The following is a 25,155-nucleotide window of genomic DNA, read 5'->3' as shown; positions in this document are numbered from 1 at the left end:
TGGAAGGTACAAGTACCTATTGTACTGTATTGTACCCTCAAGAGAGTAACTGGGTTGGTGGAGGCAATGGGGTAGACAGGTAGGGCAATGATACTCATGTTTTGACTGGCTCTTCTGGCAAACGTGCTAACCTTGCCATTCATGTTAGTGAGAGAGTGTGTTGTGGTAGCTGTGAGGTGTGTGCCGACTCACTGTAATTATCTTTGGTATCAGAGTTGATTTGCTAGCTCCTCTTTCGATTGTGTTGTTCCTTACCTGTTCTCTTCGATGGATCTCGTTCTGATGCCGATGGTTCAGAAATATGGCTGCGCTGGCCATGACCACTGGACCAGCGGCCACCAGATACCCTTGGTCAGTTCGTAGCTCATTAACGAGCCGACATCGAGCAACATGATGGCTGCCAAGATCAGCCAATCGCGGTCCACCAGCAGTAGCACGCTAGCCTGAGTACGGTGCCGTCTCCCTCACCAAGCATGACGCTGTCTACCAAGTACCATCCCACTACTATTGATCCAAGCAGCAATAGCATAGACAGTACTCCTTCCGCCGTATCATCACCTTTGGTGATGTCTGTTTGCTCCGTTCGTTTTGGGACTCGTGTCGCTCGGCGTCCTGCTCGTTCAGCCGCGACTTGAGCTCGTCCAAATTGCTGCGCCGCAGCTCCAGCTCGCGCTCCATCTTCATTCGCAGTTTGGTATCTTCAGACATTTGGGGTTCAGTGAAGACAAGAGCAAATCGCTCACTTGCATGAGACAAATTTAAGCGGGGTATCGTATGTACAAACGATAAGAGCCCTAGAGAGTGAGTGACTGGGTCCTCTAAGATGGGGGAGAGAAAGAGGGTATTTCGCTTGCACTCAACCCATTCTCTCACGGCTACGTCCATATGCGAACCATACAACATGCCAATTCATAACTTATATACAGATTTTTTTAGAATCGAATGTACTGACGAAGCTTGCCCAAGAGAGACTTGTCTTCGGGTGCTCCGATATCCTGCACCAGTCGACTGTAGTACTCGGGGTCCTTTGGTGGCTCGAGAGTGACGGCTGTCAAGGGGAACTGTGTTAGTATTTAAACGGAATAGGAGAGCCTAAGGGATATCGGGCGAGCCTGAAGCAGCTGCAATAGACGTAGGCAAGAAGCAATTGTAGTAGAGATTCTGTACAGGGACACAAGTCCGCAGCTGTATCTGTAGTATTGTAGTCTTCCTCTTTCTCTCACACTTGGAAGCATGAGGTATTCAGTCAGAGAAACCATTGAGATGTTCCGATTGCCTGAGACTCTCAGTTAGGGCACATATGGACACAGAGCACGCAACATCGGTTTTTTGCAGATGCCCAACGAGAAGCTGAATATGTCTACTGAGTCCTGAGTCGTTATAGAACCCAAGCATACCCAGATCGGAACACTCTCATTCACAGCCAGAAGTATCATTGGATTGCCATTCTCACAGAGAAACCCTTGTCGGTTCCCGTCTCATCCTCTGTCTGCTCCCTGTCTGCTCCCTTCTTTCCCTTTCTCCCTGTCTTCTCCCTGTTCTGCCCCTGTCTGCTCCCTGCCTACACCCTCCTGAGGGCCATACTCACCTTCTTCATGTATTTGTCGCTGAGGAGAACGCCAAAAGCCTCGTTCTGCTTCTCCAGGAAGGCCTGCTCGGTCTTTGTGGGGGTCTGGTTGACCATGGGCTCGTAATGCTCAATCATGGTGTCTCGGAAAGAGGCATAATGCTTCACAGAGTCCATGGGCCACTGATCCAACTTCTTGAGGATCTGCTTGACGACTTGGTTGGACATGGCGAAAGATGGTTAGTTGGAAGAGCCGTTAGAATGCCACACGCACGTGTACCAAGGTATCGTTTCCGGATGTCTTGTCTGTCGTGACACTGATTTTTCCAAAACCTTGAAGGACCGCCCGAATAGAGTTTCGACAAACAACGTCAGGCCGATTACTAACTGAGCCCTGGGTGGCTGCAATGAGGTAGTTTGTGGGTTCGATTATGGGTTGGGTAGATTTTCGACATATTGCATTTTGGAAAGGTTCGAGCTGAAAAGGACCTCAAAAAGATGAATGAAATGAAATAAACACTTATGAAGTGGCTCAATTTCATTTTATCAATAACTATGTACAATTTTGACGCTGTCGTCAAGGGTCTCGTTATCTGAAAGCATTCTGCTCCTTGTGGAAAAAGTCTCGGGCCTCATCAACAGTTAGAAGCTGACGGTCCTTCTTACCAGGCTTTTGGACAGTCACCTTGCCCTCCTGCATCTCCTTATCGCCAATCACAGCAATATAAGAGTATCCCTCGTTTCGAGCCTGCTTAATCTTCTGGCCCAGTGTCTCAGATCGAGTATCGACATCGCAGAACAAAGTGCTAGCAGACAGAGGAGTGGACTGATCTGTGATGGAAGGAAGGCCAGACAGCTGGGCAGCTACCTTCTCGGCAAACTCGTTCTGAGCCTCTCCCACGGGGAGCACCATGCACTGTCGAGGGGAAAGCCACAGGGGCCACTTACCTTCGTAATGGTCAATCAGAATAGCCAAGAACCGCTCGAGCGAACCGTACACTGCCCGGTGGACCATAACGGGCCTCTGGGCGGTCTCGGATGCATCAAAGTACTTGAGCTGGAACCGCTCCGGAAGCTGGAAGTCGAGCTGCGTAGTAGCGGTTTGATGTTCCTTTCCATGCTTGTCCTTAACGAGAATGTCAATCTTGGGACCGTAAAAGGCACCATCGCCAGCGTTCAGCTCCCACTTTCCCTTGGAAACAGACCATGAGTCCAGCACCGAGGTCAGAGCCTTCTCTGCGTCGTTCCACTGCTCAATATCTCCAATAAATGTCTCGGGACGGGTAGAGAGCACAACACGCGAAATCTCCAGCCCAAAAGTGTTGTAGGTCTGCTGCACCAGTTTGAGAGCTCGCGAAATCTCACTCTCCACCTGCTCAGGAGTGCAGAAAATATGTCCATCATCCTGGTGGAACCGTCGAACACGCGTAAGTCCACTAAGAGCGCCGGAAGCCTCATTTCGATGCAAAGGCGAGAAGTCAGAGTATCTCAGAGGCAGCTCTCTGTAGCTTCGTTTCAGACTGTTGAACAGAAGACAATGCCCAGGACAGTTCATAGGCTTCAGAGAGAACTCTTCCTCGACAGAAGTCTCTTCATGACCAGGCTGCACTCTGAACATGTCGTCCTGGAATTTCTCCCAGTGGCCAGACTGCTTCCACAACGAGTTTTTGTACATGATGGGAGACGAGATTTCCTGAAAGCCAAAGACCCGCAATTGCAGTCGCATGAACTCGCCCAGTCGGCTGTAGATTCGCTGGCCATGGGGCAGGAAAAATGCCGAGCCTGGAGACTCAGGGGAGATCCAATATAGTTGCTGACGGTCCGAGATGGACTTGGTTTCGGCTGTGAGGGTGATGGGCTGGTTGGCGGACTTCTGGCACTCTGTTCGAGAGCACAGAGCCGGAAGGGAGGTTGTGAGAGTTCTTCGAGGCACCCGGGAAGGTTTGGCAGCTCGTCTCAGGGCCGTTCTCAGCATTTTTTCTCGTGTTCGTTTCGGGGTTGGAAGGGGTGACTACGATTCGTAGCTGTGCGAGGATTCTGAATCTAGGTTCGGCGGTGCATTAACTCGAGAATATGATACAGTAGGGGAATTGAACTGACGAGGGTTACATCAAGAGTATTATTACGAGTGCAGTTCTTGAAAAGGGAAAGTAGCTAAAAATATATTTCCCCTAAAATATATATATATATATATTACATTTCTTGTTGGTTTTAACCTGAGAAATTGAAAAAAAAAAATTAATGCTACTAAACTGTATCGTTGATGAGTAAAGCGATTTGAGTCTTCATTAAGCCTCCCAACCTCGAGCCGGAACTCAGTTTCCCTTATTGGCAGTCGACCAGGGTATGAGGACAAAATGCCCCCGTTTCAGTAAGTGTTTCAGGAATTCCGAATACCGACTACTGGAGATATCCATTTCAGCTGTCGAACCCCCCGATTTGGACCTGGGCTAGCCCCCAGATTGCTGCCTTAGTCTTCTTCGTCTGGTCCCAGACAGTGTCCCAAACCGTGGCTCCCAAACGGTGTGGTGTTTCTGCAAGTAGGTTCCCAAACGGTGTCGAGTCAGATCAGTGAGGCGTCTTAGCGGCGTGTTTTGGCCAAAGACCCTACAAAAAGACTCGGCGAGACCTAAACGGAGTGGAAACATGCGGAAAACATGCTGTGGGACATGACCTGTGGAACATTTGGCTGAGACATGCCTTTTTTCGGTAACGTCTGAGGTGTTAACGCGTGTCACAGGTGCATTTGGTGGGCACATATTTTAGCGAGATATTTAATGTGAACACATACTATCCAAGTAACTAGAGGTAGCGAAGACAAGAAAAGACACGCCACGCAGTGCTCCTGTCAATGGAAAATCCCTCTTGTGCTTGTAGACAGAGCCAATGATGCAGCAATTAAAAGCAGCCGCCACGCCGACAATCCATGATCACGGAACGATACCGACCCCCAAACCATAAGACAGCCCCTTTGGGATGTCTAATTGGATCCGAAAGTGGAAGGGGGATTTTCGTTTCGCGTTGGCTTGCGGAAGCATTAAGCATAATTGAGAATTATGTTGCCTGAAGAGTGCGGCTGGGGGGTGCCAGTTGAGTAGCAGCGAGCACCTTCAAATAACACCCCAAGCAGCATTGAGGCCCAGCAGCACGTCTTTCAGAAAACTGGCTTGTTCCTCAAAGGAGCCACCCCCCGACCACCCAGACGCGTTCGTGTTCTCGTCGCAGCTCCAAAGGTTTGTTGTTCTGTTCTGTTTGGTTTTTTTGCTCATCGTCGGCAAGCTCCAATTAGCTAATGAACTATGCACTCGCCTCGTGCAGTAACTACGTAGGCTCGTGGGGTAAAAAAACAAAAACCCCAAGAAAGTAAACGATGCAAAACTGAGTATTGCTCAAGTGTACAATATATAAAAATTTAAAAAAAACAAGTGCAAAGTAGCTCATCGTAATTTGATAATATTTGGTCGGTTGATAAAAGCTATAACTACACGGTTCAATATTAGCAACCTTGAAACCTGGCTTGAGGCGTTTATTTTCGGCGATAGTCATGTTCATTTATTTTTTTCTTGCGATCAATAACCAACACTGGGGCGCACCTATCATCAGCTGCAGTTTTTGCGTCTCCATCACTGGAAAATTGCTATTGTACTGTATCCAGAACACAAAAAAATAAAAATAAAATAAAAAGCTGCCCCAACTCAATTTCTGCTTTGGTGTGAACGGGAGACCTGCATGTGTTGACAATATCATTTTTGGCCAAATGGGGTGCAACCTAAACGGGGTGCAAGAAAAGAGAGGTGGAGGTTTAGACCGTTGAAACGGCGATATATAAGGGGTTGGTGGTCCCCATTCTGGCCGGGAATAATTCACCGCTGGGGGTTTTACCAAGATATCTCCTTGTTTTTTTCGCCACCCCCCAATTTCACCCCCTAAGTGGCCGACGGAGATTAGCCCTTTGCTCGTGGTAGTGCATATAGCAAGTATCCAAATTGATACTCGAAATTGGCACCTCCACTCGACACATCTCGTCTCGACCAGTCAGTGAAAATGGACTCCTCAGGGTCAATGGTGTTCAAAGTGGACCATTTCGTGAGTCCAATTCGACGGAAAAAACGCGTCTTTTATTCCAAAGACCTCAAGGAGCTCATTCTCAAAATCTCAAGGGCCAACATTGAGCTGTTGGAACGCGACAAACGGTTCTTCCACGCCAAGGTGGCGGCCCAGCTGGAGGAAAATGGCTACGACATTGGACGCCAGGCGCTGGCCCGCAAGCTCCGTGAAATTCTCGACGAACCGCCGCCCAAAAATGACTCGGAATACTCTCAACAGTTTGTCAGCGACCTGCAAGTGGTCCGAGAGGCGATAGGAAAGAGTAAGCAGGCCCGTGTCAAGGACGAACGGCTGCTATACAAGGGCGACACGGTATTCGACAGGCCGATCCAGATGCATCCACCCACACAACAACAACAGCAGCAGAGTCCCTCTACACCTATTCCCGGAGGGGAACATACCATGTCTGTGTCTCCTCAGAGTGGGCCGATGGACTCATCCCTAGGAACGAACCTGAACGACCCCCGGAGACCCAACGCGGGAAAAACAAAATCAAAGGACAAACGGCTGCAATACAAGGGTCACGTGATCCACCTGGACGAGTGGAGGAGCGAGGAGCCTGGAGGGGTGGGTCGGCAGCGGCAGCATCAACAACAGCAGCATCGGCAGCAACAGCAGCCTCAGGCATCTTCCAGTGGTATGGCAGGGATGGTTCAGAGCATGGGCCAGGGGTTGGGACAAGCTGGTCAGGGACACGGTCAGGGACACAGTCAAAGACAGAGTATGGGTCCAGGTACTCCTGGTGGACCTGGGCAAGGGCAGGGCATGGTTCAACAAGGTTCGCCGGTTCAAGGCCAGGGTATGGGTCAGGGAGGAGGGCCAAGTATGCCTCCTGGGACTCCTGGACAAGGGTATGTCTCGGGGCCCAGCAGTAGCGGCCGTCCTAGCCCCAACACTGCCAGTACACCCAACCCAGACTTTTCCGCCTTACTTTCGGACGATATCGATACAGATCTGCAGGCTGATCTCGCCCAGGAGCTGAATCCCATTGGTCTGGGATTGAGCAACGTGCAAAGTGTTCAAGGGTTGATTGATGCTGTTGGCCAGGTGAGTCAGGGAAACGTAAGTCACGATTTACTCAAGCGTTTGGTCAACGAAACTGAGGGACTTCGCAACACCATGGAACGGAGTCTAGCATGGGAGAAGGAGCGGGCTCAACAGGCGCATGAGCAGCGGCGACAGCTGATTGAGCTTCAGAAGGAGCGGGTCGAGTTGGTGAGGCGGTTGGCTGGGTAAGGAAACAAAAGCTGGCTTTTGCCTGAATTATTTATTGTTCAGTAATATTATTTATTCGAGAATACAGGTCGTGGGCTGTACTATCAATAAGCTAGAGGGGAACCAAAAACATATCATATTCAGTGTATAGCAGCAGTTATTCAATCTGTAGGGCCCCACGTCCTTCTCTTCTCTACTTGCACAGTTGATGAACAAGACTCTTATCCTGTCGTATTTCCAGAACAGCATGATCAGCGTACAATCTCTATGTCGGAGCCCGATGAGTGCAACTACAAGTAGATGAAATCGTGTTCGCATGATGATAGACATGGGTGTTTTTGAACTCTGACAATTAGTGTCTTGGCTACAGCGTCTGTCGTATCTCATTCCTTGGCCCTGTCTGTGGACTCATCGGTGACATCTGGACCACATTCTCGAATCAACTATCATACGAGCAATCAAGTGCAGATGCTGCCTCTACAATAGGTCCACCTCAGGTAATGTCAGACCCACATTAGCCGCGCTTCGAGACCGTTGGATGGATCCATCGTCAAGCTTTCCCAACAGATTTGACAGCTGACAGATGACAGTTCAAGAAGAGTCGTGTGAGGAACACCTCTTGGTATCAACGGTGGGTCCAAGAGATCGCCGTAACTGCCGTTGTCTGGTTACGTATCAACCAGGATGGTAGTCTTGAATCAACAGCCATCTCAGGCACAAACTTTTCAGGGTCCTTAATGGGGATGCTAATCATCTACATTTTGATTCAGAGTGAAACCAAACAAAGACAAGGGCGAGACAGTCGGATGATACAAGTCCTTGCATGAGGACGATGCATTTCTTTTGACAGGGAAAATTCTTTTTCTGGTTCGCGTAGGTTCGCCCTCTCGCGATTTTCATGTGACATAAGTCAACACCGAATGTACAATACTGGACTCGTACAAGTACTGTAGCTGGAAACTCATTGGTGGTCCTAAACAGGCCTTTCGATTTCACCAGAAAAGCCCAGAGAAGCCCTTCTACTACAACAAATCTACCAGCTCATGAAACTTCGCTTAATCCACCAGTGCACATCCGGTATTCCGGCCCCGAGAGGCGCGTGCCTTGTACAATACATGTAGCTTAAAGTTGTTGGTTTGTTTTTTTCCCCCGAAGGAACAACAAAAAATTAAAAAAAAAAGAAGGCTCAAAGGCAATATTGCGGGGCTGAAGTGTGGCTCACATGTGGCTACGTTCGCAACAAGTCCGGGGTAAGCGCGATTTATGACTATGGTGTCACGAATTTTCGATTTTGGGGGTTTTCGCCCAGTCTCTTTGTGTTCCTGGTCGGATTAATTTGCATCTACTGCGGAGCAGAGCCGAAATCCGAGTTGTTCCGAGGCGTTTCGGAACGTGTCGGAATAACGTGTAAGGTTGAGTTTAGTGCACGAGGTTGATCCGGGGGTTGAGTATGACAAAAACCCGTCGTCTGAGCACGAATACACCGAAAAGTACAAGAAAAAATAAAACCAGGACAATATCATCTTGTCGACCACTCTCGAGGTATCCACATGTCTACGACATTGATGGACAATCGGTGCAACAGTGGGGTACAGTACAGGAGGTGTCATGTCTAAACTTCGATTATGTGCCCTTTTGGGAAATGCACCCCGCAAATGGGCTATTGGTACGTAGTACTCATTGAATGTATGGCAAATGCAGTCTTGTTTTCTCTTGTTTGTGGAGGCGTTTCGCTCCTGTGTCTACTGGGGGCGCTATTCAGGTTATCAAAGTCGGTGCGCAAAGTCGACTATTGTACGCCAAGAAACGCTTCCGAGTAGAGCCAAGAGGGCCAAGATGACCAAGATTCCCCCTCGATGGATGGCACATCACGTCATGGTCGTCTCCTGGTCGCCCCAAGAGGCCTGGGGTGTCAAAAAAAGGTTCAATTTTCGTCCTTGCTTTTTTTTTTCCCTCTGATATGCATTTGCAGAAACTGGGGAATGTGATTTTAGACTTGTATTGATGTACGGCTTTCGCGGAGAGGAGAAAGGAGCTATACTTTCTAAATAGTTGGCTACGATTGTTAATGGGCTACAAAAGCCTTAGCCACAGCTAAAAAGACAAATCTGGACCATTCCATATCATCCAAAACACACCAATATCACCCCTCATTCCCCATGTTTCATTTTTAACCGACTCATTTCGCCCTTGTCACCATGCAATGCAAGTCTAGTGCAACCCTACCGGAAACCGTATTTTCTCCGGTATCACGGAAGCTGGGGTATGAAAACAGTATAAATACTTGATCAGCCGATTCTACCATGGACTCCATCTTATCACACTCGCATTCACCATGACCAAGATCGAAAACTCCCACGTGGAGTACACCAACGATGACACTGAAAGACGACTCAGCACAAGCTCGTCAGTCAACTCCAAGAAATCTGAGGTTATCGTTTCCACAATCACAGCTACCTTGCCTCCTACCCTGGCTTCTCTGAGTCAAGATGACATTGATGTTCTGGAGAAGAAGTTTGTGCGACGAATCGATATTCGAATGCTACCCATGCTGATGCTTCTGTACATTCTTAACTACCTGGATCGAAATAATATCGCTACTGCCCGGTTGGGTGGACTTGAGAAGGAGCTCAACTTGCATTCGGTGCAGTACCAGACAGCTGTTAGTATTCTGTTTGTTGGTTACATTCTCATGCAGATCCCCTCTAACATGATTGTTTCTCGACTCGGAAAGCCTGGTCTTTACCTCACTACCTGCATGTTTATCTGGGGTACTATCTCAGCCCTGACTTCCACTGTTCACAGCTTTGGTGGCCTCGTTGCTTGCCGATTCTTCCTGGGTTTTATTGAGGCCGTCTACTTCCCTGGATGTCTCTTCCTCCTGTCTTCCTGGTACACCCGAAAGGAGCTGGCTCTTCGAACTTCGATCCTGTACTGCGGTTCTCTGATCTCTGGTGCCTTCTCTGGTCTACTTGGAGCTGCAATTATGGAGAACATGGATGGTATGCGAGGCATTTCCGGCTGGAGATGGCTCTTCATCATCGAGGGATCTTTCACGGTTCTGGTTGTTCCCTTTGCCTACATCGTTCTGCCCGACTTCCCCCAGACCACTTCTTGGTTGAGCCAGCAGGAGAAGGAGCTGGGTATCTGGCGTCTCCAGCGTGAGACTGGTACTACCGACATTGACTCTGAGGAGTCTGCCTGGCAGTTTGTGAAGAAGAACATGCTTCTCGTGCTTAAGGACCCCAAGGTGTGGCTGGTTGCTGGCATCAACTTCTTCAACGTTGCCGCCGCTGGTGTCACCAACTTCTTCCCTTCTGTTGTTGAGACCCTTAACTTCTCCAAGACCATCACTCTTGTTCTCACTGCCCCTCCTTACCTCATTGCCACTGTGTTGGTGCCTCTCAACTCCTGGCACGCAGATAAGACCGGTGAGCGGTGCTGGCACATTGTCCTTCCCTTCTGTGTGACCATTGCCAGTTTTATCATTGCTGCTGCCACTCTCAACACTGGAGCTAGATACTTTGCCATGTGCATCATGATTCCCTCCATCTATATGGGTTTTGTGGTGACCCTCACCTGGATGAGTAACACCATTCCTCGTCCTGCAGCCAAGCGAGGTGTTGCGCTGGCCCTCATGAACTGTCTCAGTAACACAACCTCTATCTGGAACTCATACCTGTACCCCAAGTCTGCTGCTCCTCGTTATGCCCCCGCCATGGCTGCCAACTCCGTGTTCCTTCTCGTCGCGATTGGATGTGCAATTGCACTATCCATGTTGCTCAAGCGAATCAACAAGAAGCTGGACCGAGGCGAGTATGACATTGTGGCCGAGTTTGGTGAAAATGATGACGATCCTGTTGTCGTTCACCAGACCCAGAGCTTCCGATATGTTTATTAATGGTGCTTTCTTGCGGTATCGTTTTTAGTTAATGATAATGATTTATTTATGACCTGCGCTCAGGGATAGATGTTACTATGCAATAGGAAGAAAGGTGTTTGTAGAATAGCAATGTCCAAGTACTTCAATAAGTAACAGCATAGTATAGATATCCACTGATTGTGAGCAGACCTCGTGTTCCTGACATCTCAAGGGATACCCGTCCCTACTTGTAAGTGGAGAGCCCACTCCAGTAAAGTCCATCAGAGCAACACATATTATGACACTTGATCTGTACTGAAGTTGTGGGAGTCACTGGTCAACGGATGAAGTTCATCTGATCACTTAATTACGTGTGCTTTAAATCGACTTGGTATTTGGAGATCACGACATTCACTGGCTCAATACAAGTACACACAAGCCAAAAAGTACCAACAATTCTGATCAGAGGATTTTAGAGAAATCAGAGAAAAGATTAGAAAGGATTAGAGAAAATGGACTGAAATATGTTGGACCACTATATCCAATAAGTTCCAATCAAGAGAATTTAATTTACCAACAGCTGTTCATCGCCTACATTGACAGCATTTAGATTATGCACTCTCTTGCATTATCTCAACCTTATATATATCAAATCAGGACCTATACTGTATTTCTTACAATACATACAATATTAGGATAAAGAACATATTCTAGGAATATGCATCGTATATATTTTATATGTTTTCTTCCTATTACGGTAAAACGACTAACAAAACATACAATTAAGGTGGAGAGCCACAACATTATACCACGTCTGTGTAACATCTTCACCTTACCTTATTCTGAAGATGTTTGTGGCCTTCTATTCTCCTTCCTCATTTCTCCTCACTCTACGACATCATCTACACATATCATTCGCGACACTTCTACGACATTATCATGACACATCTTCTACGACTAGATAAACGGACATCGACTCAATCCTCTTCATTCTCATCAGGTCGGCTTTTGGGTGAGTTTTCACAATCTCTAGCTCTTTGTGTCTGTGTCACTTCAGGTGAGCAGTCAAAGAGACATGTGCTGATTCCACGTAAGCCTTTGAAAACTCTAGAGCGATACTAACACAGCGGGAGGTAGCTTTTGGTTCCCCTCCATTTGGCACATAGTGCCGGTGGAGGACCCACTCTGTAAGGAGGTTACAGAGCCAGGGCCGCAAAGGAGGTGATGCAGCGTTGGGGTGGTGGAAAGTTCCTCCCAAGGCCCTATAGAGCAGCCTCGTTTCCGTTCCTTGGAGTCTACCACGGATCAGGGTCGTCTCAGCTTCTTCTGGCAGTTTTGAATAGGAAGAAACGTCGTGAGGCTCGATTGGGAAGGGGTGTCCCCATCCCTCTAGTGTCTCAATTTCCTTTACAGAAGATTGCTCGAGGCGGTGGATTCTGCTGGACCTCCGGAAACCGGAATCTCGCAGAGATGCCACTTTTCTTACCCTTCGACCACGCCCCCCAGTCTCACGTGGTCAAGGTCTGACGCTTCTTTTCCAGTGATGCAAGTAAGTCTCGGGTGCCCCCCAGTGCTCTTTTTTTTTTTTTTGGGTTTTGGCTCTATTTGCGGTGTTGGCTCTTTTTTGCGCGGTGTTGGCTCTTTTTCGGGATGTTGGCTCTTTTGCGGTGACGGCTCTTTTTCAGTGTACAAAACACAATGTCAGTTGTGTGGTGGGGTGTCGGATTATTGCGGTGTGGGCTCAGTGGATTTTCCACTACTTTTTTATTTGCGCGTCAAGCACAACGGGGGACTGGCTGCCCTGATGAGACCAAACCCATGACTAGCGTCGAAACACCAACAGTGGGGGCTGTTGGTGTCGGCAGCCACTAGTCATAAACTTTGACTATTCTCGAGGTACCAGCAGTGGGGGCTGCTTGGTACATTGGAAATAGTCGCACAATATAGATATTATTGAATTAAATTGCAATATACGAAGTTATGGTGTAGAAAAGTATTTTTTCCAGGATTTATGCAATTTAAAACGAGTAATATATTACCGAATCGGGAAATTTCAATTGTTGATATTCAAAAGTTTATATATTTCAGTAATTATATTTTTGATGTTGAATTTCTAATAATACATGAACTAATTTTTTTATTAAATCAAAGAAGTAGAAGAGGATTAATGTGAGTACACTGTGACCATTGTGTCGTACTCGTGCCGGCACTTCATCTACACACACAACGCAACTATTTTTATAGAAACACAACAGATAATAATTCGGGTGGGACTTGATCATCCAATATAATATATTTACCCCAAAGGTTCAGCTAAATGCTGACACCCTCTCTTCTATCGATTAAATGGTTAGGTCCTGTCTACACCCCCGCGACTTCCTACATCCTTTTTGAACGCGAATCTTGGATCATGAAGATCAATATCCGGCCGCCTTCTGAGTTTCTGGCTCTTAGTATCTTTCTCTTTGGCTCTGGATCTCTCTGCTCTTATTTGCTCTGGCTTGGTTCAGCTCAGGCCCTATTGGCATAGCACTTGGCTCTTATTGGCTCTGGCCGATGCTCTCAAGGTGCTGACATTCTTCGCACTCGCCGATCTCAGATTCACCTTGAGCTGATGTCATCGTTTCACATTATCAAGTGCTGGAGATATGAGAAAGATAGAGATACCGTTGGATTCCTTGAATCAATGTGAGTTGAATGGTATGTTCAGATTTCACAATGACCGATGTGAGGGCTGATAGATAGACACTGTTCCTTCTCTTGACAGTTGTTATGATTGAACGGCTAATTTATGCCGTGCCGATTGTCGTTTCACGGTCTAACTTTCTAGGAAGACTTAACAAAAATCAGTCGCTTCATCATCTCCTGCTCTGGTTGCTGGTTGAGTTTCGCCATTGTCCCCCAGGTAACTTTTCAGCGTGTCATTGTGTTTTTATTGGGATTTGTCGGTCGGCGGCTCTAGTCCTGGCTCGTTGTGGCTCATCTCGGCTCGGACTGGCTCGCGGCTCGGACTCGGTGTCAGCTGTTCCATTGAACGTGATTCCTGGTGTGTTAATAGGAGACATGTCACTGTTCAAACGACTGTCCATCACTCTAGGCATTCAGGGTTACAGTGAGGCGAGTAACATGAGGACTTCGTGGGGGACCGTGTGCAACACAATCGTGGGTGAATGGGGTGGCAATGTGGAGCCGTGCTTAAACATCAGCACAAGCCAGGGGGTTGCACCCCAGGGAGCTACCCATACTTTCGGAGCTCATGGACAATGTTTCGTGCTCGTCACAGCTTCACATCCATGGAGACAGGATTCTTGAGGGCCTTGTTAATCCCCCAACTCGTCATCACCCTGCGTTCTCTTAGTGCATATGCTAAGGGGATCCCATTCACTCGACAGCTTCGTAGCTTGCGCTCAGCTTCACGTCTTAGTTAATCGCTCACGCGTTCTTCTTGCACGTTGTTAATCGGTCTCAAAAGTTGCGCCGCGAAGCTCCCACTCAGCAACTTCTGGAAGACTGTCTTGCGAAAGGACCCGTGGAGCAGACCCCAAAGCGTAGCACTGGCACTAACAACGCGTTGACTCAGAGCACTAGCTCGACAGGGGTTTATGTTAGTGCGCGGTTGGCCAAACGGGGGATCTGACGTGTTCTGTTACAGCATTGTTCTACCTGACGTCGTAAAGTCGGTCTATGAGAAACAAGGAGGGAAAAAAATTCACTTTCTGCTCCTCCATGTCAGATCATCTCCAACTCTATGCTTTTTCATTGTTTATACCGTATCCCCGCACAGACTACATACGTGTAGCATGTCTGAAAAAAAGCCTAATTGACGCACCATGGAACAGGCCTCGGGGGACCGTGCTTGCTACTTGTACATATACCGTCCTTGGTGCACGATCGATCGACATCCCACGACATTATGAAACTCCTCAGCATCGCATCTGCCGTCTGTCTGGCAGCCTCGGCGCTGGCCGCAGACTCCAACATCGAGTTCATTCTCGCCAAGTTTCTGGGTCTCGACAATATGGTGCCCAAAAACTGCCACGCGGTGCCCGGCAACGTCAAGTTCCTTGTGTGCGACCGACCCGAGCCCCAGGCCATCAACATCACCGCTCTGGATGCCTCGGCTTACCCTCTGCCTGCGGGCCAGGATGTCGAGTTCGAGGTTGTGGGTAAAGTCAACCACCTTGTCCAGGACGGTGCCTATCTCAACGTGTCCGTCTACTCGGGATTCCGGGAGGTGCACAGAGGCATCCATCCTTTGTGTGATCTAATGAAACAGCACAAGATTGGCCGAGGGTGTCCGTTGAAGCCCACCAAGAAAGATATCCGATTCAAGCGAACGGTCAGCATCCCCGACTGGATCCCTTCGTCCCGCTACTTTGTGCTCGCCACCATCTACAATCCCGACAAGTCGACCGTGATCTCATTCAGTGGCCAGTATGACGTCAAGGGCACCCCCGAAACAGACGCCCGATACCAGAAGGAACGAGAGGAGGAAGACGAGCGAAGGAGATTGGAGAGAGAGACCAAGAAGGCCAAGGAGGAGGAGGCCAAGAAGGCTGATGGTGGTAATGAGAGTGTTCCCGGAGGTGCTGAAGCTGCTGATCCTGACTCTGCTGCGCCAGAAGAACCCTACACCGTCAAGGTGGACGATGATCACGTGGAAGTCAAGGGAGAGCACGCCGAGGAGCTTCTGGGTCTGGCCAAGGAGGTTGCTGGTCTGGCCGAAGAGCTTGTGAGTGAACAGGAGCATGAGACTGATACTTCTGGGACGACTGAGGCTCCTGTTAGAGATGAGCTGTAGTGCACAAGACATGCGTAAGTAGCTGCTTAATAATAAGTTATTGACAAGAGTGGGTATTGGTGCAAGAGATGAAGCAAACGAGTGTCTCTGGTACATTGTACCGTACTGTACCAGATGAAGCGAACCTCAGGAAGTTATGTTACCGTACCATATTGGATCTCAGGAAGTCATAATACCTATCATTTGCTCAATCCATGGAAAGGAACACATTTTCACCTGCCATTTTAGGTAATCTCATGTGGAACATTCCTGTACCAGACACCCTTTCCGTACCAACTCTTCCATTCGTGGTATGTACTGTACCATGTACTTGGTGAGCATTGCATAGTGAGCACAGAAAAGGGTTGGCTAATGAGGAGATAAGATGGCAATGCCACAACTCGATTTGCCTAGACGATTGGAGGAACTACCCGAGGTGTCCTTTTGGCCAATTCTTTGCTCTTCGTAGCTTGCACCATATATATCCTGTTCGTCAATCCAAACGTAGACTAAGAGTTTTGAAAGAGCGTTGGAATTGTCTCAAGTTAGACAAAGAGTCCATAACCAGCTTGGATACAAGTACAAGTTATAGCATCAGTTATTTGATTGTGTTTCACGAAGTCGTCGACATTTGTTTCACTTCCTAAAACACACGGGAGTCACATTCCTGTTACGAGTTGAACGCTTCCGTTCTCGACACTTGTGGTCTCAAATACGCATCTCTTTCTGGCTGCGTACCTTTCCGTAGCAACTATTGCCTCATTGTATGGTACAAGTTCTTTCTTGGCCGAAACAGGAGATCTGGACAATGGAGAACATCAGACCTATTGTCTGTTGCTGTGCCGTGTCTACAGTCTTGGCATGAACCGGTACATGCTAGAAAAGTGACCAGTTTGGGGACTTTATTACTGCCACTTCCTTTTTTCCAGAATCCTACCGTTCACTATATACTGTTAGTTGTATTTCATTCCACTAATGGATACCAAACGCGTTGACCACGGGTGTCTCACGGTAGCAACGGCATCTCAATTACAGGCTGTCTCAACGCACACGAAACATCCCCTTGGACGCACATTTTCTTTTGTGGTAAAAAGCAACTGCTGCTAAAACATTGTGTTAAAGCAGGCGGGTATCATGAAACGGTTTGTTGCCTGAGCCTTACCTCTTACAAGTACGACTACTGCAACATGGTCGGTGCGGGCAGAAACACGGCACTGGGGGGAGTCCAAAGCAGCAGAATGCGCCGAAGTGTCGTATACGGATCCTAATCATCTACCCCACTGATCTACTCCGTCACAAACGATTATATTAGTGTTTATCCGTCCTCGTCTCACACTCCGGGAATGCATAAACATGAAACACTAGGCGGGAAAAAGCAAACAGGAATAATGAGGTGGGAAGGGGGTATAAAGGCGAATTTTTTTGGCGAGAATGAGAAACTGGTTGATAAATCAGATAAAATTTGCTGTCGGTATTGTTTCTCGGCACATATATCATCAATTGGCCGCATCTCATCGGACTAATGCAACCCCTCAGCCGAGTTTCAGAAATGCAGGGGTGCATGCACTTTTGTCTTTTGTATCCAGGCACGGCGTTTGAAGTTGATGTTCAGACTGGCGGGGCGAGCGGGTGTTCAATTGCAAATCTCTTTGTTAATTGAAGCGTTAGAAATTTCAAGTGTTTGATAGCTTCAAATACATCTTTTGTACTGTCTTCTGGACCAAGTACACTTGGGCAAGTGCACTACAGTATCTAGATATTGTGGACACCCAAACCACGGTCAACATCTGATCTGCCATCTTATCTCAACCTCCATTCCCGCTCTAACACTCCCGCGCCCCTGGCTTGGCAGGCACACGCAAGTCTCACATCACAGACATGGATGCACCTGTAACTACACGCATGAAGTGCAATACAATGAGTGCATTAGCGAGCGGCGATGAGTTCTGGGGATACATAAACGACCTGGATTCTGCTTCAATCCACCAGATAGTAACATCTCTCCCACCTCAGTCACTCCTTCACTCCCCCCATGAAACCCTCAGTCATTCTGTCTTTGGCCGTGGCCTGTCTGGCCGCTCCCATGGCTCCTCAGGGAGCCTACAAGGACGCTCTTGATATCATCAACGGCCAGTCGTCCAAGTTCAGCGACTCCAGTCTGCGAAAGCGACACGGCCAGGAACCCGACTCCTTCAACATTGTCTTCAAGGATGGCGTGTCCATTGACCAGATTTCTGAACACCTCAAGCTGCTGGACGGCTTGATCAACAAGGACTCTCTCAACGGTATCAAGACCGCCTTTGACTTGCCCTCTCAGAAGGACGGCTCTGGCCTCATGGGCTACACAGGCCACTTTGACAAGAGCATTGTTGATACTCTGGGAAATTACTCGGACCTGGTGACGGTTGAAAAAGACCGAATCCAGAAACTCCCCACCTTTGAGAGCTTCAAGTCCACCCAGAACGTGTACCAGGGTACACCTGATGCCTACCAAGGCCTCATTGACAACTTCTTCAAGTGGTGGAGACAGGGAAACAGTCCGGTCCAGGATCCCAACAACGGCCAAGGCCAGCAGCCTGAAGATGACGCTGTTCAACCCATCGGCAACCAGCCCAACCCTATCGGTCAGTTTCCTCCCCCAATTGGCGGTGAGAATCCGTTCCCATCCAACCAGCCCTCACCTTCTAAGCCTGCTCCTGAAGATCCTGTCACAGCCCCTTCCACCGCCCCCTCAACCGCACCTTCCAACGGCTCTTCTCCCGGAACTGGCAACTTTCAGGAGGTCCCCACCAAGAACTGGGGTCTGTTCCGAGTGTCTCACAAGCAGAACTCGCAGTCCCAGAACCAGTATGCCATGAACAAGGACACCAAGAACCCCACCGTGGCGTACATTGTGGACTCCGGAATCCGAACATCCCACAAGATGTTTGAGGGTCGAGCCTCCTGGGGCGCCAACTTTGCAGATAACCAGAATGTCGACAACGCCGGACACGGAACCCACGTGGCCGGTACCATTGGAGGAGCTGGCTATGGAGTCTCTCCCTCCACCAAGCTGATTTCCGTCAAGGTCTTTGCCAACATGTACGGCTCCACTTCTCAGATCATGCAGGGCGTCTCCTGGGCCATTGACGACTACGTCAAGAACAAGGACAAGTACCCCCGAGCCGTCATCAACTTTTCTGGTGGAGGAGATACTTCCGAGGCTGAAGACGCGCTTTTCCGAAAGGCTGTGGAGAAGGGTATGGTTGTTGCTGTGGCCGCTGGAAACGACAACACCGATGCCTGTGGAATTTCCCCCGGCCGAGCCGGTAGCCAGACCTCCGGCTTCATCACCGTTGCTGCCTCCTCTTCCGACGACTCTCTCGCCATCTGGGACCCTTCTCAAAACAAGGCCTCCAACTGGGGTTCTTGTGTTGATGTGATTGCTCCCGGAACCAACATTCTTTCGGCTGACTACCAGTCCGACGACGGTATTCTTTCCAACTCTGGAACATCCATGGCCACGCCCCACGTGGCTGGCCTGGCTGCCCAACTCATGGCTACCTCGTCCGAGCTTCTGACCCCTGCCCAAGTGGAGGACACGCTCATCAACGCCAATAATGGCAAAATCACCGGTAACCTCAATGGTACCCCCAACAAGCTGGCTTACAACGGCTCTGGTCTCTAGATGAGATTGGCATCTGTGTGCTTGTGGACCCGCCTCATTCGAGCAAAACTATTAACTGAACATATCTCTAAAAAAACATAACTCTCACCTTTGGAAGTATTCAGCATGTATATCAGGCTACATCTGAGCTGTAGACGATATCTAGAACCTCCTAGTCAGATCGTGGCACCTTGTAACCTGCTTAGATCGGTGTATCAATGGTGGGATCAGGGATGTCGTGTATATGTAACTTCCTAGTTTATGAGCCCACATTACTTGCACCGAAGAACTACACCTATTAATGGTAGTAAATGCCATATACAGACCCTGGTCAAACTGTTCTTTTCCGTTTGTGGTCCTTTTGCGCGTTCACTTGATCCACGTTACTGCTAGGGCGGTCCTTGATCTACCAGAACATGACTTGGTAATCTGTGAAAGCGTCAACGCTCTTGAAAGTCAGCGGACAGTTCAAACCAACTGTGCCAAGCTCGTGCTATTCGTTGCTGTAGAACCTCAGCTTGGACTTATCCTCATAGTCTCGAGTATCATCGAAAGGATCCTGGTTCTCCATTGTGCATTTCTTACTCCAACCGCATCGTCTCGGGGAGGATCTCTCAGTTCATTTATGTCTGTCCTTTTTTACATGGGATGGGGAAATGAAAACCAGAGGTGTGGATTGTAGAGTTATATGTCTGGTCTATCTTCTGGTTGCCCAAGCCCGGCCATTTGGTGCAGGACTCAATCCCAATCTTTTCCATACCCTCTCCACGACCATGACTTATCCAGACTGAGAGACACCGTGACATCGAATCCTGACGACTTTAGAAGGCAAATGATCGATTTTGGAAGTCTCAGACATTTTACAAAGTATCCCAGGTCCACCCAGAGTCGAAAGAAGCGGTCAGCAAAGAACGACAAAGATAGTCATCGTAAGTACAGACCTGGTACCGAATTTCCAGTACATAAAGTACATACGGACATGTGGTACGTAATACGTGGATTGTTCAGCGTATTTCTATAACAGAGCTGTATTCCACTTATCGGTACAATGGTATTCAGTAGATTTGTGATTTTATACGTTTTTTTTTTACTGCTTTTTTGTTCAGCACTTTAGGTTCTTATCTCGCATAACTGGCGCATACTTGAGTTTGTTTGTAGGGACTATAAAAAAATATGTATAAAAAAACACTACTGTAGACACAATACGCTAGTGAAACACCAGCGATGACGGTGCCATAACCAAAATGAGACTCCATATCCATATCTCGTCCCATGGGATAAAAACAATGGTCCCCTAGCAGGATCGAACTGCTGATCTCCGCGTGCAAAGAGGCTAATTTCTTATTAGCACGACGCCTTAACCAACTGGGCAAGGCCGGGATGTTCAAAAAAGCTAGAACAAGGATCATGACTAAAGCAGATTGATGAACCCAGCCGCCGGTGACCAAAGTGAATCAGCAGAATGAAAAAAAAAAAAAAAAAAAAGGGAAGAAAAAAATTGTTAGAATACATGGAATACAGGAGTTTATGTTATCTAGAGTTGCGCCGTAACCCTTGTCGGTGCATATCGATATTAATGATAGCGTGGTTCCACTGAGAGCCAACGTGGTGGCCTCTCATCGTAGTCTCCGCGGGGTCCCGACGGAACTCCGCTATCGGTTCACGGGTGACTAATCAGGCGGCTATTTCTTAGCCGTTGATCCCTAACATCATCCTCCCCTTAGATGAAGTCGTGGCGCGACTTCCATCTTATACGATAAAAGCACCACGATTCAATGTCGAGATGTCCAAGACAAGCATCTCCCTGAACAACAGTAATCACAAACTGAGGCACAGGCATCCAATATACAGAGTACCATAGAGCGAGACTGGAAACCGACTCATCAACCTCGTGAGTTTACCGTGACGAGACTGTCAGCGACAACTACCATAGATAGCACACTTGGAACAAGCAACACCGCCATCATCAATGTGGAGCGCTTGACGGTAATCAGAAGCCCTGACTAAAGTCAGCCTAAAATTCAGAGACTTCCGTGAAAAAGTAAGAACTACAAGTAACTCTCAACTAGTGCATGAATAGAAATGACCAGCTCTCAGCAACCGAGAACATACCCAAGCAGTTTGAACATCTCATGTCTAGAGAACAATCACAGCCAACGACACCAACCCGGGCAAAATACCTCCAACGTCGCAGCTGATGGATCAACACCGACAACCACGGTTACTAGTCTTCAACAGTCCCAGTGACAGGAACACTCGCCTCGGAGAGCAGACTCTCACATCTCTAACAGAACAGAGATGGCTGTAATGTACCGACGTAACCTCAGCAATAATACTGAGTCTCAGCAAGAACACATCATCTTCAATGCGACTTAAATACACTGCAGCTCACGTCACAGTCTTCTTCACATCAAAAAGGGGGTCCTTCTGGGCACTCAGTATCTTCATTCAGTAGTCCAAATACCTCAGTCCAATACTCAAAATGTTCCTCGTTGACGTCTAGTGACTCCATCCCCGTTATCATCTCTTATCCCTCCATAATATCCCTGAGTACTCGCTATGATCAAACTTCTTTGACACTCTCTTTTCTTGTTTGTCCCCTCCAGACTGAGCATATATCCCTCCTACTCTCAGCAGCTCTTCACCTATGTGCTTGCCTGGTGCATGTTCCAAACTCCCACGTAATAGCTCACAGAGTCGACTTGGATCTGTAAACACTGTTCTTTGGCTCATACATCCCTCCTGAAACTCCACTCTTCTTTTGGCTGCCCTTCTGCCTGGCAGATATCTCGGCTTATCAGCTTGATCTAGCTGCTTATCAATCACCACGGACAGCATGGGAACAAACCTATTCTGTAACGACGCGCCCTGAGCAATCTTATGAACTGGCTGAGTCACCACCACAATCATACGAGCATGAAAGATGCCCATGTACTTGGAGGGGTCATATTGCACAGGTAAGAACGGAGCAAGTGAGTCCACACCAAACTGAGGTAGGGAGCATGTAGAAACTTGATCACCAAAACTGGTCTCTTCCATCAACTCGGTGTGATACTTGTCTTGAAACTGCCTCTCCACCTCTGGAATAATAGCACAAAGGACCTACTTTTGCCGATCATCAACACTGCAAATCAGCCAAGATGAACCGGGAGAGTCACGCAGACGGTTGTAAAACTTGCTAAATAACACTTTTGTCTTCTCAAGCGGTGGAATAAGTGTTGGAAAAGTTTCCTTGCTTCGTACCGTCGCGTTGAGGGTAGGTAGGTAGAATGGCATTCTTGAGGGTAGTTCCCAAGAGATCCATCTTCACATGATTTCGTTTACACGTACAAAGAGTTCATGTGATTGGGTATAACAGAGGTATCAGGTTGCTTGCAGTGCATACAGTACATACAGCACAGTATATACAGCACAGCACTGGTACAAAGTGGTGGTGATGTTTTGGGCTGTCAGAAAAAGGTGGGTTGAGAAAGTGCAAAGATAAGGTTGGTATGATATTATAGAGGGTGTGTTTGCGGGGTGGTTATTCTGGAACCATTGTTGGATTGGCCACAGGTTGGTTTATTACACTAGGATTGGATGTATTGTGGAAAATATTTCCTTGGATGACTTCCATATATTATTTTATGTTATTCTCGAGAGATTGTTAAGATGCTAATCGTAGTTGTAATGTCAAAAACCCATGCCGTGTAAAGTCTCTCTAACGAAAAGTATATCTTGGTCTATCGCCATCATCTCCAGCTTTTTTTTATGACCTCTGAAATGAGGTGGCACCCCTGGCACAATAAGTGTTCCCCCCCCCCCCCCCCCCCCCGATTGGGCGATATTGTTGCCGTCTTGATTGACACGTTGAGAGCGTCACAGGGGTCTTAAAGGAGGACATATGAACGTGAGGCCAATGGTGTCGTGCTCGAAGTCAATAAGAGCATTCAATCCTAGCACAGGCAGTCTAGTGGGGTCAGTCTGATTGCTCTGAACAAGGGAGTCACGGATATTGGTCGAGGCTAAGTGTCCTCCGCACTACTGATCCTTGGCCTCTCCGTTGAGAAAGTACGTGGAACTGTGTACTGGCTATCAATACCATGCTCTAACTCGGTGAATAATCACGAGATCAAGGCGGTTCAGCAATGGTTCTCTACAGAAGATCAAGCTTCTCTACAAATACAAATACTGTTCAACTCTCTACAACTCAAATATTCGAGGGGACTCTTTGGTCAATGATTTACTAACCCAAGAGGTTCGGATTTTCACCTACTCCTCTCAAAACTAGATAAACAGATTCGGTCAGTTACATCCTCTGGCTAAGAGGTTCACTGCCTACTCCTTGAATAGTGTGACTTCGGCTCGTGCTCAGGCTCTCATTGCTCTTTGGACTTATTGGCAACTGGCTGGGCTCGGCTCTATGGCCCTGGCTCCTTCGGCTCTGTTTGTGCTCTGACGTTTGGCGCTTATTGCATCTGTGGACTCATGGCTCTTGCTCAGGCGAAATGGCTCTTATTGCTCTCTGGACTTGGTGGCTCGAATGGCGACCATGCCCTTATCGCATTGAAGGACTTAGTGGCATTGACCTTGCTCTCACAGCGTTTGGCACTTATTGCCTTGAAGGGCTTACCGGCTCTTTGCTCGTGGCATGGGTTCTGGCTCTGGCACATCAGCGCCGGCTCTGACCTGTGTGGCCACCTTGCTCTTTGGACTTATGGCTCACGTAGCTCATTGGCTATACTCTGGCTCTATGGCTCAGGTCAATGCTCTTATTGCGTGTAAAGCCCCCGTTACATTGTCATGAAGGCAAGGGCTCCTTAGGTAGTGAGATTCTGTGGCTCAATTCAGCAGTATCTGAACATGACAGTGTACCAATTCAATGTCTGAGCTCGGTAGGAGTCCCCGACAGACACACACATGGTTCGCAACGCGATTTGAAGATTTTGAAGTTCTCTTCACCGTTGTCGGTAAGAGCACCGATGGAAGGTCGTCGGCGGTCCCAGGTATCGATGGACTTCCTTTTCTGACAGGACCTCGTAAACACAAGACGTGTCGCAGTACTCAATCCAGAAACCAGGTCAGCCCGCTGTCTGAAAAGCAAAGTACAAGCGTAGATAGCCCTTGTACAAGGAACTGCTGGGTGTAGCACAGTCTACTAACTGCTATAAGGGTGGATAGGAGGGACTGTATAGATGAGCACCAGTTGATGGTTACATACAGACCGTGGATGCCTACACACAGAAGCTTCACTTAGACCAGTTGACAACTAGAGCAACAGACAGACCAGGGTACAGTACCTACAATACTTGGCTAAATAACTTCACGGCCAGTCTAGTCTTCGTCAATGATATCATTCTCATCTGAGGAAATGACTGAGAGCCAACCAGAAAAGCACCATCATTGTGTTTGTAGTCCAAGAAATGATGAAAAGTACCTGACGTGCGTAATGATAGGAATTTCGGCCAAGTGTTTCTTATGATACAAGTAGCTACTTCTTTCAGCCAGTTATTGAAAGAATTAAAACCCGCCTTTCCCAACCTCCTGTCTCTTTTCCTCTTCATCGATACACAAACGTGCGGTCCCACCACACAAGTTTGTGGTTAAACAAGTCCAGCCTTTGTTATGGCCTGGCAAAAGCCCATGATGTACGAGAAATTACCTCGTATCATGGCAGTCCACCTATCGTGGTATGTCTCGTTCGCAGGCATACACCCTGCGAGACCCAAAGAATCCACCGAGAGCCGTGGCGGAGGCCCGCTTTCGACACACGGAAGCTTGTGGCCCACCATCGAGCTGGGGAACGGCATATGCCACTAAATACTGCGGAAATTCGTACCAACATGTCGCTATTGGCCGCATGGGGCGGGGTATCACAGTACCCCGTCCAACAGTACGACCATCCTGACGAGACAGACAAGAACTCTCGGACCATGTCGAAACGTTCACGTCTTTAGATCGGAGCGTAGATAGTCGGTGGTCCAGCTACAATACAAGTA

At 48.1% G+C, this 25,155-nt stretch overlaps 11 protein-coding genes and 1 non-coding gene across 12 annotated transcripts; 6 read left to right on the top strand and 6 right to left on the bottom strand.

Moving 5' to 3' along the window:
- Positions 1 to 293: 293 nt before the first annotated feature.
- Positions 294 to 708, bottom strand: YALI1_A09149g (uncharacterized protein; the record flags this gene model as incomplete). Its single annotated transcript, XM_066094011.2, has 2 exons — positions 294 to 443; positions 559 to 708. 2 exons carry the CDS (start codon positions 706 to 708, stop codon positions 294 to 296), a joined length of 300 nt encoding a protein of 99 aa, XP_065950083.2.
- A 581-nt stretch (positions 709 to 1,289) lies between these two features.
- YALI1_A09139g (uncharacterized protein) lies at positions 1,290 to 1,795 on the bottom strand (the record flags this gene model as incomplete). Its single annotated transcript, XM_068281707.1, has 2 exons — positions 1,290 to 1,370; positions 1,589 to 1,795. 2 exons carry the CDS (start codon positions 1,793 to 1,795, stop codon positions 1,290 to 1,292), a joined length of 288 nt encoding a protein of 95 aa, XP_068137808.1.
- A 361-nt stretch (positions 1,796 to 2,156) lies between these two features.
- On the bottom strand, positions 2,157 to 3,542 carry YALI1_A09121g (uncharacterized protein; the record flags this gene model as incomplete). Its single annotated transcript, XM_499902.3, has 1 exon — positions 2,157 to 3,542. One exon carries the CDS (start codon positions 3,540 to 3,542, stop codon positions 2,157 to 2,159), a length of 1,386 nt encoding a protein of 461 aa, XP_499902.1.
- Positions 3,543 to 5,611: 2,069 nt separating this feature from the next.
- Positions 5,612 to 6,910, top strand: YALI1_A09100g (uncharacterized protein; the record flags this gene model as incomplete). Its single annotated transcript, XM_499901.3, has 1 exon — positions 5,612 to 6,910. One exon carries the CDS (start codon positions 5,612 to 5,614, stop codon positions 6,908 to 6,910), a length of 1,299 nt encoding a protein of 432 aa, XP_499901.1.
- Positions 6,911 to 9,224: 2,314 nt separating this feature from the next.
- On the top strand, positions 9,225 to 10,790 carry YALI1_A09064g (uncharacterized protein; the record flags this gene model as incomplete). The annotated part of the gene is made up of 1 exon (XM_499900.3): positions 9,225 to 10,790. One exon carries the CDS (start codon positions 9,225 to 9,227, stop codon positions 10,788 to 10,790), a length of 1,566 nt encoding a protein of 521 aa, XP_499900.1.
- Positions 10,791 to 13,523: 2,733 nt separating this feature from the next.
- YALI1_A09021g (uncharacterized protein) lies at positions 13,524 to 14,063 on the top strand (the record flags this gene model as incomplete). Its single annotated transcript, XM_068281706.1, has 1 exon — positions 13,524 to 14,063. One exon carries the CDS (start codon positions 13,524 to 13,526, stop codon positions 14,061 to 14,063), a length of 540 nt encoding a protein of 179 aa, XP_068137807.1.
- A 601-nt stretch (positions 14,064 to 14,664) lies between these two features.
- On the top strand, positions 14,665 to 15,552 carry YALI1_A09010g (uncharacterized protein; the record flags this gene model as incomplete). Its single annotated transcript, XM_499897.4, has 1 exon — positions 14,665 to 15,552. The coding sequence occupies one exon, from the start codon at positions 14,665 to 14,667 to the stop codon at positions 15,550 to 15,552; it is 888 nt and encodes a 295-aa protein (XP_499897.4).
- Positions 15,553 to 17,563: 2,011 nt separating this feature from the next.
- On the top strand, positions 17,564 to 19,198 carry YALI1_A08981g (uncharacterized protein; the record flags this gene model as incomplete). Its single annotated transcript, XM_499896.3, has 1 exon — positions 17,564 to 19,198. The coding sequence occupies one exon, from the start codon at positions 17,564 to 17,566 to the stop codon at positions 19,196 to 19,198; it is 1,635 nt and encodes a 544-aa protein (XP_499896.2).
- Positions 19,199 to 20,464: 1,266 nt separating this feature from the next.
- On the bottom strand, positions 20,465 to 20,554 carry YALI1_A08951r. The gene has a single exon. It is a non-coding gene; the product is annotated as a tRNA-Ile (tRNA).
- An 820-nt stretch (positions 20,555 to 21,374) lies between these two features.
- On the top strand, positions 21,375 to 21,632 carry YALI1_A08941g (uncharacterized protein; the record flags this gene model as incomplete). The annotated part of the gene is made up of 2 exons (XM_068281705.1): positions 21,375 to 21,481; positions 21,524 to 21,632. 2 exons carry the CDS (start codon positions 21,375 to 21,377, stop codon positions 21,630 to 21,632), a joined length of 216 nt encoding a protein of 71 aa, XP_068137806.1.
- Positions 21,633 to 21,697: 65 nt separating this feature from the next.
- Positions 21,698 to 22,216, bottom strand: YALI1_A08934g (uncharacterized protein; the record flags this gene model as incomplete). The annotated part of the gene is made up of 1 exon (XM_068281704.1): positions 21,698 to 22,216. One exon carries the CDS (start codon positions 22,214 to 22,216, stop codon positions 21,698 to 21,700), a length of 519 nt encoding a protein of 172 aa, XP_068137805.1.
- A 63-nt stretch (positions 22,217 to 22,279) lies between these two features.
- On the bottom strand, positions 22,280 to 22,569 carry YALI1_A08931g (uncharacterized protein; the record flags this gene model as incomplete). The annotated part of the gene is made up of 2 exons (XM_068281703.1): positions 22,280 to 22,454; positions 22,502 to 22,569. 2 exons carry the CDS (start codon positions 22,567 to 22,569, stop codon positions 22,280 to 22,282), a joined length of 243 nt encoding a protein of 80 aa, XP_068137804.1.
- Positions 22,570 to 25,155: the final 2,586 nt, after the last annotated feature.

This window comes from Yarrowia lipolytica, chromosome 1A (genome assembly GCF_001761485.1).
Source record: "Yarrowia lipolytica chromosome 1A, complete sequence".
Lineage (NCBI taxonomy): Eukaryota > Fungi > Ascomycota > Dipodascomycetes > Dipodascales > Yarrowia > Yarrowia lipolytica.
The sequence above is the reverse complement of the archived record's forward strand: the minus strand, read 5'-3'. Positions and strand labels throughout refer to the sequence as shown.